The sequence below is a fragment of the Mauremys mutica genome, chromosome 13 (assembly GCF_020497125.1).
Source record: "Mauremys mutica isolate MM-2020 ecotype Southern chromosome 13, ASM2049712v1, whole genome shotgun sequence".
NCBI classification, from domain to species: Eukaryota; Metazoa; Chordata; order Testudines; family Geoemydidae; genus Mauremys; species Mauremys mutica.
In genome coordinates this window covers 41,190,191-41,201,205 of record NC_059084.1, presented here as the reverse complement: position 1 = coordinate 41,201,205, position 11,015 = coordinate 41,190,191, and the positions used below count along the sequence as shown (strand labels likewise).

Sequence of the window (11,015 nt, the reverse complement as noted above, 5' to 3'; positions counted from 1 at the left end):
GTGTGGACGGGTGCAGCGTTAATTCAGTTTAACGCTGCTAAATTCGAAATAAACTCGTAGTGTAGACCAGGCCTGTGTGTTGATCATAGAATCACAGAAGATTAGGGTTGGAAGTGACCTCAGTCCAATCCCCTGCTCAAAGCAGGACCAACTAAATCATCCCCGCCAGGGCTTTGTCAAGAGGGCCTTAAAAATCTCAAAGGATGGAGATTCCACCACCTCCCTAGGTAACCCATTCCAGTGCTTCACCACCCTCCTAGTGAAATAGTTTTTCCTAATAGCCAACCTAGGCCTCCAACCTGCTACTCTGCTGGTTCAGAATGTAATGACCAATGCTGAATTATTTATTTATAAATTAATTTAGTAGTAGTGGTCATACATTTGATTTTAACTTCATGTACCAAAGGATGGCTATCCAAATTTTGTGAACCTTTGAAAAACTTTAAAACACACACACAAAGAATTCACATAAAAATGCTATTGCTCTACAGTTTGTTTTTAATACATATTTTTCTGTATTTCATAACAATTTGAAGAATTCATAAAACAGAGATTTTTATTTTAGTTTGACATAATTCTGTTTTGAAATTCAGTGCTATGGATGGGGAACTGTGAGTCAGCTGTACCATATTTTTTTTAAATTAATTGTAATATTTTAGGTTCACCCCTAAAAATCAGCACTTCAAACTAAATCTGAAAATGATTGCCAGGGCAGAGTTTTTATGCTCCACTAAATATGTGGGCTGTAAATTTCTGCAATAGCGACTTGGCCTCTGCCTTGGCTCCATTTTTCAGCTGTTTCCAAGAAGCAGGGTGGTGACAAATGGGTGGAAATTCGCCACCTCTGAGAATTACCTGGGGACCGGCATTTGAAAAGCTCTAATACTTCAAAGGATTCAAGTAGGAAATTGAAATTTGAGATGGTCTAGAACTCAGAGGTGGCCATAAACGTGTATCTTGATTTGGCTGAGTTCTAAGCCATGGAAAATCATCATTTATACTAGTTCAACCAATTTCAATCAACCTTTGTCACTTACTGTCCTTAACAGTCCAGCTGGGGTTTATCAGAGGAAGCTAAGAGAGTAAAATATGCTTGAGCCTTTGAAAATATCAACTCCCAACCATGCTCCTTGGCCAGTGGTACCCAAACTCTGGGGCATGTGTGGAGGAATGTTTGGGGGTCTTGGTGGGGCCCAGGCCAGACCCCATGTGGGACAGGAAGGAGGCAGCACCCAACTCTACTCCAGCCCCACCTCCAGCCGTGGCCTTGGTTCCTGGCCCTGTGGCCAGCTCCACCCACTGCCATGGACCCCAACTATAGCCCCACCCCTGGCCATGGCCCCGGTTACCAGCCTTCAACATGGCCCAGCCACGGCTCCACTTCCAGCCCCATCCCCGGCCCTGGCCCCAGACCTGTTCCTAACTTCAGCCCCAGCCTCAGCCCCATTACCCTACCTGCACTCCTTCCCCACCCCAGGAGCCACAGCCCTGGCTCCTGGAGGGGGGGTCCGGGAACCACTGTCCTAGGCCCCATTGATCTGACTGAATTGTTCTGAAGCAGACACACAGAACTGTACCCAGAAGATAAAACAGATGACCATCAGCACCCTTTCCCTCACCAGTGTGGAAGCCAGTAAATAATTAAAAAGGTTTTGAAGAGATCTTAATGATCTTGAGTGAGGCTAACTGTGACCCTGGTGACGTGAGGAAGCAAGATAATGTAAGACAGAGTGAATTGTGTGAAAGTTATTACGACCTTGCAATATGCAGTCTTGCAGTCTTGTTTTTCTAGTGAGATAGCAGAAAAGCTTATGTATAAACAAAATGTATTTGTTGCTTTTTAGTGTCTCCACGATTGCTAGAAATTGTCTGTAAAAAAGGTATAAAGGCTTGATGTAATTGTTTACCAGTTGAGAGACCTGTCCAGGACCCTGTGTCCTATGGCACTCTCTCCCTCCATGGTAATTACTGGAGAAATAATAAAATATTTAATTTTGCTGCACCCAAACAAAAAGCGAGAACTAAGTTTTTCTTCGACAATTTGGGGGCTCGTCCGGGATGGCAACGCCCACGGACCCACAGACGGCTACTACGGATCATTCCCCTTCGAACCCCATGGCGCCACATGAGAGGTATGAGACCTTTTGAAATCTCTATTGGGGTATCGGAGGAGGACTGTCCCTGAGGACGTCTGTCTCTCTGTTGGGCTCACGCCATCTGAACTTATTGACTGTGCAGCAGGATCAGATGCAAAGTGGTATTGGGGAGAGGCCCCAATAAGGTTAGTTTATAGCAGTACTGGGAACTGCTGAGTTGGCCAAGGTAAATGCATAGGTAAATGCATTAGAATGCACCGGTGCTGAGGGGTTTTTACCGCCTCAAGAGGGGTTGTCATACCGCCTCATGGTATTGGTCCGGACCAGATAAAGATGCATCGTGGTTAAAAAAAAAAAAAAAAAAAGAGAAAAAAATTTTAAAAAAGAGATAAAAAGGTTAAAAAAGGGTTAAAAAAAGGAAAAAGGAAGAAAAAGAGGCCTTGGTGTGTGTGTGTGTACACCAGTGTGAGTGGCTGTTACCGGGTTAGCCCGGTAACTAGTGGATCTTTAGGAGATCCGACCCACGGTGGGCTGACTCAGCCTGGCATAGTCCGGCGAGGAAGCTGCCTGGGTCTAGGAGTGTGTGAACCCATCTTCCCTCCCCTTTCCTTGTGAGTCTCTCCTGTGTGAGTGGAAAATGGGTAAGGGACTGTCTAAATATTCCACCTCACCCCCTAAGGGTACCCCAGCATATTACATGTACGTACATTATGGTCCTAAAACCTGCAGGTATTTAGCGAATTGGAATCTTCACACGCGTGAAAATCCATCTAAACAGTGCCCATTAGAAGGTATTTTCAATCTAAATAAGATCATATATCTCAGAGGAGCTTTTAATCACAAAGAAAAACCTCTGACACAGTGTGAGCAATTTGTCTAGGAACGGGTTAATTTGAAATTCGGCTTAGCCCTGAGATAAAGGAGAAGTTGTTTTGTGTTCAAGGTCATGAATCAGTGCGGACTATGCTAAGTGCAAAGAAAACTGCTTTCAGCCCCAGCTGCTTGTGGAAAATAGAAACTGAGGCAAGCCAAAGGCAGTACAAGTTGCAGAATTGGAATTATATTTGCAAAGCTTAACTTCCCAGTGAGACATGTGTGAGTATTAAAGTGGTTTAAGGCTTGGGGCATTCATGTTTTTCCTGTGTGAGGTGGGAGCATTCCCAATACTCTCCATTGTTGTTTTATTATTTTTAATGAAGCTTTAAAATTTGATTATATGCTCTGTCAGTCTGATTACCTGACATGAGGGATAAATTAGTACCAGGAATTTGTCACAGTTTGGTGAGCACTTAATAATGGGGGAGCCCTGCAGAATTTACACCATCTATCTGTTTTACCCTTGTTATTTTGTGTTTGCTTTGTTTGGTATTGTTGGTGTTATATGATAAGGATTGCATGATTAAAGGTGAGCTCTAATAGAATAAGGAAACACTATTTGGTTTTGGTGCACTATTTAGCTTTGGCTCTGTTTTGTTTAACCGGTTACTGTTGTTTTTCTGCTCTGTTCATTTGGGCGTTAGGTGTGTGAGCGGAACTGAACTTCTCGTTCGTAATTCCTCAGGGTGGAAGCCATGTGTGCGATGAAGCTCTGAGGTTGTCCTGAGATTTTACTGTCCCGCCCCCCCCCTGTAACGGACAATGTAATAGAAGTAGGAAAATCTGGCTTAGACTGTAATTTTCTTTGCTCTCTGTGTAATTTTCTTTTCTGTTTAAGTGTCAGCAGACAAATGGGTGGCTCTCTGGGTAGACCCCCAAAGGGGTTTGGATTATGTGTTAAGTGAATGGCCATGTATTTTTGCCCAGGTGGCAAGCCTTACTAGGGAGGACTCGGGTAGTCTTGTGAGTAGTAGCTAAACTGGTAGTGCCTAGGATAGGGACAATTCAGCGAGAAAAGCAGGATCGGGCCCAAGCGGGCAGGCAACGGACAGGGAGAGAATACAGGTTGGAAACTTTTGAATTTCAAATAATCAGAAGGACATTTGGACTGGTGATTTGCATTGGTAAAGTGGCTAAGAAATTATTAGATTGCAATCACTTGGCTATGTTTTGTTAAATCAGTTGAAGAATGTATACAGTGCTATGTACTGAAAATTTTATTAGGCTCTAAAGGCACTATAAGTGGTGCTGTTTCCTTCCAGTGTTTCTAAGCAGGAGTTAAAAGAAAAAATAAAAAAAAATAAAAAGCAAGCCAGAAAGAATCTGTGTTACTGCAAATTAACTAACTGATAAGGTAGAGGCCGCTGAAACCAGAGCTGTCTGAGAAACACATACGAGAAATATGGGGTAATTCCTCTATTTTGCCTGAAATCAACAAGAGTATTGGTTACATCAGAAAAATGTGATATACTAAAGTCTAATACATTTTCTTAAGTAAGAGAAAGAAACTACATTGGCCAAATCTTTTAATTTAGAGTGGTTATTAAAATTTGCATACTGCCAGTCTTTGGAAGCAAGGACATGAAAAGTTAACCCACTCCCCATATTGTACAAGGGATCCTTCTGGCTACCTCAGACTTTTAGCCAGAGGGCTGGGGATGGTGGATAGCTATTGGACTAGAAGTTATATTAAGTGTACTTCTCAAAGTGGGTGTGCTTGTCCTGGCTTGTCCTTCCAAAGTTCTGTAATAAGTTTATTTTAGTGAAAGGGTATATGTGGCATACATTGAATGATAATACTTCTGTACTGTATAACAGTACTGTTTATGTGTTCATGGTATGAAAAAGGTGTATAATTGAAGAGTAAAAGTTTCCTTTGTAGGTTAAATGCACCCAAAAAAAAAAAAAAAAAAAAAAGAGAATGGCTAACATGCGCTGGCCCCAGTCAAGGACACCGCTTGGCTGCCTACCAAGGGAAGTGGGGGGGGAATGGTTGCTGCAGTTACACAAGATTGGTGTGCAGCGGCCAGCCCACTCTCCTCCTTGGGGACCTTTTGTAAATATTCAGATTGATTTTATTTAAATGTCTAAGTGTTGTGGTTATGAATATGTATTAGTTTTAGTTGATGTATTTACCACTTGGGTTGAAGCTTTTCCCTGCAGGACAGTAGATGTCTTTGCTTACAGATTTTGTACCACGTTTTGGCATCCCTGTGACTATCAACAGTGATCGTGGAACTCACTTTACTGGACAAATTGTAAAGGAGTTATGTGCAGTTTTGCAAATCCAACACAACCTTCACTGCCCTCATCATCCACAATCTGCTGGGACAGTGGAATGCCAGAACGGGACTTAAAACAATAAACTGGCCAAGATTTGTGCTGAGACACACTTAAAGTGGCCAGATGCCCTTCCTTTGGCACTGATGTGTATGAGAGCCATTCCCAATCGAAAGACTGGACTCGGCCCTCATGGAATTTTGACAAGTCACCCAATGCGACTACCAACTGCATCCCCACTAACCCCAGCTCAGATGGACATTCATTTGCTGGATAACATAATGCTTAAGTATTGTTAGGCACTAATGAAATGTGTTAGGTCTTTTTTTATACACAGGTGATGGGAGCACTACCGAAGGATCCTGTGCAACCTTGCCACTCGTTAGGACCAGGAGCCTGGGTCTACATACAGATCCATCAACGCACGACTGCCTTGGCTCCACGCTGGAACGGCCCTTTCCAAGTCCTGCTGCCTACCGACACCTCTGTGAAGTGCCACAGACTGACTGCTTGGACCCAGGGTTCTCGCTGCGCAAAGACCCCTCCACATCAGAAGAATTTTTCTACTGATAATTCGCCTATTCCTTTTTCTAGTTTTACTGTGCTTCTGGACAGCAGGAAAAAGGACAAGGTGACGTACTAGCGACCTCTCCCTTGTCCACTGACAAACTACTGTGCCTTTGAACTTTTGTGTAAAAAGCAAGTCATTACAGGATGATGTCCTGGTATTCTTCCCTGTAGGATGCTGAACCACGACAGCTTCAGGAAAGAAGAAGAAACACTCACTCCACTGACATTGCCATAGTCCAGGAATTACTGACTAAAAAGGACATTGAGAACTGACCCTGGTGAAGAAGCAAAGAATTACATTCTGGCAGGAAGAAATTTGTGGGACCCATGCTTGGGAATGTGGTATTAATTGGATTTTGGGGTTTATTCTACAGGCTGCACCCTGTGTTTTGGATAAATCCTTCAGTATGTATTGCCCTCCCTGATTGGATTTTAAATGACATTGCCCTTATCCAGTTTTCACGTCACTTTTACATACCCAGATTGCTCACAAGGGGCTGCCATTAGATTAGCACAACGGAGAACCTGGAATAAGAGGACATTGGGCAGATCCCTATGGGCTGGGGCTAATAGTGTCGTAGCCATTTGGATATTCTTAAAGGCCACTAGCCTTATTCTTAAAACTCAGCTATCTTAAGTACGGGCTGGAGTTGGTGAGTACTATGTCATTTCCGCCCTTAGTTCTATGACCCAGAAGTTACTGACAGAGATGGTATTGAATATCACTGAGGCTGGGAAGGCATTGCAGTGGGATCTAGACCAGACTTGGCCCACTGCCCTTACTGTCACATCAGGAGTGCCATCTGATCTGTGGTCATGCAGACATACTTGGACACTTTCTGGATGGAAGTGTGGACATTCACAGTGCTCCTTCCAAGCATATGGACTGGTTAGGGTGGGTGTGGGCTCCCACATACCGAATCCTGCTGGGTCCATGGGGAGCATGCATGTGGGATTGGGTGATTCACCGAGATATCTGGGAAGTGAGACCGCCTGATACACCTAATCGATTTTTAGTTAGTGCTCCTGGGATTACAGCTGATATTTGGATGGGGTTAGGAACTCTATGGACATTTTGGTCCTTAGAACCATCACAGCTTCAGTGTGTACAGAAACTAAAGCCAGGGAAGTTGTCACTGATTATGACAATATTTGCTGGGAGGGTGGAGGTCAAGGAACTACCCTGACAGGACACCCACTTTTTCGAGCTAATGATAGCTGTGTGTGCGTTAATGCCACCACTTTACAAGATATACATATTAATCTTACCACTGCTGCAGGCAATCCTATCATTTCCTGGCCTGCAGATAGAATGTTGCCAGTAGCTTTTAGATTTCAGGTATATTTTCCTTGGACTAGACTAGTGCCTGATCGGTTTCAAAATTTGCTTTCATTGTTACCAGAGGTTCGAAGAATCTCTGCGTTGCAAGGGCAAATTCATATCCTTCAGGATATGTATATCATGCTGAATAGTATGCCTTTCATACAGCTTATAGAGTGTCTACTTTAGGTACTGAGTATGGTGTATTGTGCTTTGTAACCAAAATTGTACGACACCACCATTATTTTATTCCTATGGGAATGTTATTGTTTGTGGTGTTGTTAGTTAGTTTAGGATTGTGTTATTGTTGTTGTAAAGGATATAATGCTAGTAATAATACCTTTCATGTTCGTGCTGATCATGCATTGTCATTACATCCCATGAAAACCCCTAAGATTGACATACTTGCTGTAGAATCTGACATCCATGGTTTGATGCAAATTGAGATTTGAAATATTTGTTGTACTAGAAGTACAAAAGGGGGGAGTGTGGAAGCCAGTAAATAATTAACAAGGTTTTGAAGAGATCTTAATGATCTTGAGTTAGGCTAACTGTGACCCTGGTGACGTGAGGAAGCAAGATAATGTAAGACAGAGTGAATTGTGTGAAAGTTATTACAACCTTGCAATATGCAGTCTTGCAGTCTTGTTTTTCTAGTGAGATAGCAGAAAAGCTTATGTATAAACAAAATGTATTTGTTGCTTTTTAGTGTCTCCATGATTGCTAGAAATTGTCTGTAAAAAAGGTATAAAGGCTTGATGTAATTGTTTACCAGTTGAGAGACCTGTCCAGGACCCTGCGTCCTATGGCACTCTCTCCCTCCATGGTAATTACTGGAGAAATAATAAAGTATTTAATTTTGCTGCACCCAAACAAAAAGCGAGAACTAAGTTTTTCTTCGACACCAGGTTATTCTTTGGCCCAGGGGAAGATGCACTGGATTGGGAGCCAGGAGCCTATTCCTCTGAATATTAGGAAATCTGTGCACTCCAAACACCTTATTAGCAAGCAAGGTCTCAGACCTCTGTCCCTGAAGAGTGACAAGTATCAGCCACTCCATTTCATAGGTGACATTTTACGGAAGTGAATGGAACTGCACTGATTTACAGCATGTGTCGATCTGATCCAGAGGACTCCAGAATGGACAGTGACTGGAATGGAGATCTGTAGTGGATAGGGATGAGGAAACCTTGCTAGAGCAGGCTGAAAATTTCCTGACAGACCCATGTTGATGATTCAACAGATCAGACGTGTTCCCTGAGAACAGGTGGATTCGGTCCCAGCTTTTGATGTAACCAGGCCGGGAAGCAGACTAGCTAACCTGCCCACCATTCAGTCAGCCTAGCAATTGGAAGGCCAGCTGCCAGGTGACCAGGGCTGCCAAGGTCCCAGGCAGCCTGCTGGTCACTCAGCGTTACTGGCTCCACTGTAGCCCACTTGCTGGGCAGACTCCCTGAGCAGCTGACTCCCTGGGCAGCCATAACTTCGACTCCTTGAGCAACCAATGCTTCGGAAGCTAGCTTACTGGACAGGCAGCTTCCCATCTCCCTGGGCAGTCCAGAAAGTCAAGCGGCCCCATGAGCCTGCAAACAATTTTCAAGGTTTCACTTTTTGTCCCTGGGCTGTTGACTTGGGATTAAAATTTGTTCCAACACCCACAGGAAGGAAATTCTGTTTTCCAGGCAGCTCTACGCCCTGCTCTTGTTCATTGCAGAAGCTGGAAAGTGTGTAGCCAATGGCGCACAGGCCTAACAGAAGAGAAGGGATAGTCTAGTGGCTTCAGGGCAAGGAAAATTGTCTTCTAGCCCTGGTTCTGCTACAGATTTCTGAAGCAATGTTTGGAGAGTCATTTCCATCAGGACTTTTGTGGGTGGCCACCAACTTGATAGGCCTGCAGCACGATTTTCAGAAGTGTTGAGTGCTCACAACAGCAGCAAAGGTCACTGGGAGAGCCCAGCCCACCTCAGAAATCATGCCCAAGGAGTCTCAATTCAGTCACTAAGGTGGCCAAAACCAATAGGCACTTCTGCCAGTTGTGCCCTCAGCAGTGTGCTTATTAGACAAGTCACATTCTCTGAGGACTAGAGGTCACTGGGGATTTTTCAATGAAATTTTTTTTGTTTTTTTCCCCCCAGTGGAAAATTTCAATTTGTTGAAATGGAAATTCTGGAGGGAAAGTTTTGGTTTTGATGAATGTTTCATTGGTCTAGAATGAGATCTGAACTAAAAAAGAGAGCCCACCCCAAGGGTAGACTAGGGTTAGTACACTAACCTGGGGCGTCTGGGGTCAGTCTACCAATTGTGCTGGTGGGAGCTGTTCTACTTTCTATGAATAATTCCATATTTAAAGACCTACAGAGCTGGAGGCTATAGCTTGGTGCTTCAAGGGATGTGGGTGAGCTGAGTTCGAATCCCTGCTCTCCCTGTTTTGAACCAGGAAACCCAGAGCTGAGCCCCTGCTGGCTTTGGGGGAGAGGGTGGGGCCTTGCAGCAGAGCGTGGGTGGGACCACAGCCTGGGTTGGGGGGATTAGTCTCCCCTGGCCTATTTTACCTGTGGCCCATGGCTCTAATGATCCGGCTATTCTGGGGTGGGTGAGTCTTGCTCTTGTTCTTTGTGAAACATTTTAGTAGGCCTTAGATTCATCCTGAGGAAAAACAGGCTGGAAAATCTGATTCCCACTCAGCGCTAGCGAGGAACCATTTTGTTCCACATATTTCTCTTCAGGGCCATTTGGATATCCCTGTTCCTCAGGCTGTAGATAAAAGGGTTCAACATGGCAGGCAAAACAGTGTAAAACAGGGAGAGAAGTTTACCGCCGTCTGGAAATTCACTGGATCTGGGTCGTAAATAAAGGAGGATGCCAGAACCATAGAATAAAGCCACAACGATGAGGTGGGAGGAGCAGGTGGAGAAAGTTTTCCTCTTGCCCTCAGCTGATGGCATCATGAGGATGGTGGCAATGATCCGGATGTAGGACAACAGGATCAGGGCAAAGGGCACCATTCCAAAGAATGTGACCATGATGTAAGTCAAAGTTTCATTCATGGAGGTGTCAGCACAGGCCAGCAACAGCAGAGGAGCCGGGTCACAGAAGAAATGGTTGATCTCTTTGGAGCTACAGAAGGGTAAGGTGAACACCAAACTGGTCTGTACTACCTGGGCCGGGATGCCGATAGTCCAGGAAGTGGCTGCCAGCAGGACACACACCTTCTTGTTCATAATCATGGTATAACACAGGGGGTTGCATATTGCCACGTAGCGATCATATGCCATGGTGGCCAGAAAGGAAGATTCCGTGCTCCCGAAGCAAAGGAAGAAACCCATTTGCATGGCACAGCCAGCAAAGGAGATGTGTTTATCCCCCGAGATGAGGCTCACCAGCATTTTGGGGACAGTGACCGAGGTGTAACCGACCTCTAAGGCAGACAAATTAGAGAGGAAAAAGTACATGGAGGTGTGAAGGGCGGGATCCACCAAAGTTACAAGGATAATGAGGAGGTTTCCCACCACAGTGACCAGATAAATGGCTAACAGTGCCACAAAGAGTAAAACCTGCCTCTCTGGAGAGGTAGAAAATCCCAGAAGAAGAAACTCAGTCACGACTGTTCGATTCAAGTTCATCATTTCTTCATAAGTGTTCAACTGGAAGACAAACAGAGACAGGTATTACATGGTGTATTCACCATCTCCAGGCCTTCTATCAACCAAGATTGGCTGCCTTCCTCCAAAGGTCTGTGGCTCTAGAGAAGCCCAGCAGCCACATAATCCTGAAAACAGCGTTCTATTCCTTTCCACAGAAAATGTTAAAAATGGTGGTTTCCATTTGGAATGAAACCCAATTTCAAAAGATTGAAATCTTTCATGAAAGAG

At 44.3% G+C, this 11,015-nt stretch overlaps 1 protein-coding gene across 1 annotated transcript; it reads right to left on the bottom strand.

The window, feature by feature from the left end:
- Positions 1-9,830: 9,830 nt before the first annotated feature.
- Positions 9,831-10,781, bottom strand: LOC123348650 (olfactory receptor 10A7-like). The gene has a single exon (XM_044986234.1). It carries the CDS (start codon positions 10,767-10,769, stop codon positions 9,831-9,833), a length of 939 nt encoding a protein of 312 aa, XP_044842169.1. The 5' UTR covers positions 10,770-10,781.
- Between the last annotated feature and the right edge of the window lie 234 nt (positions 10,782-11,015).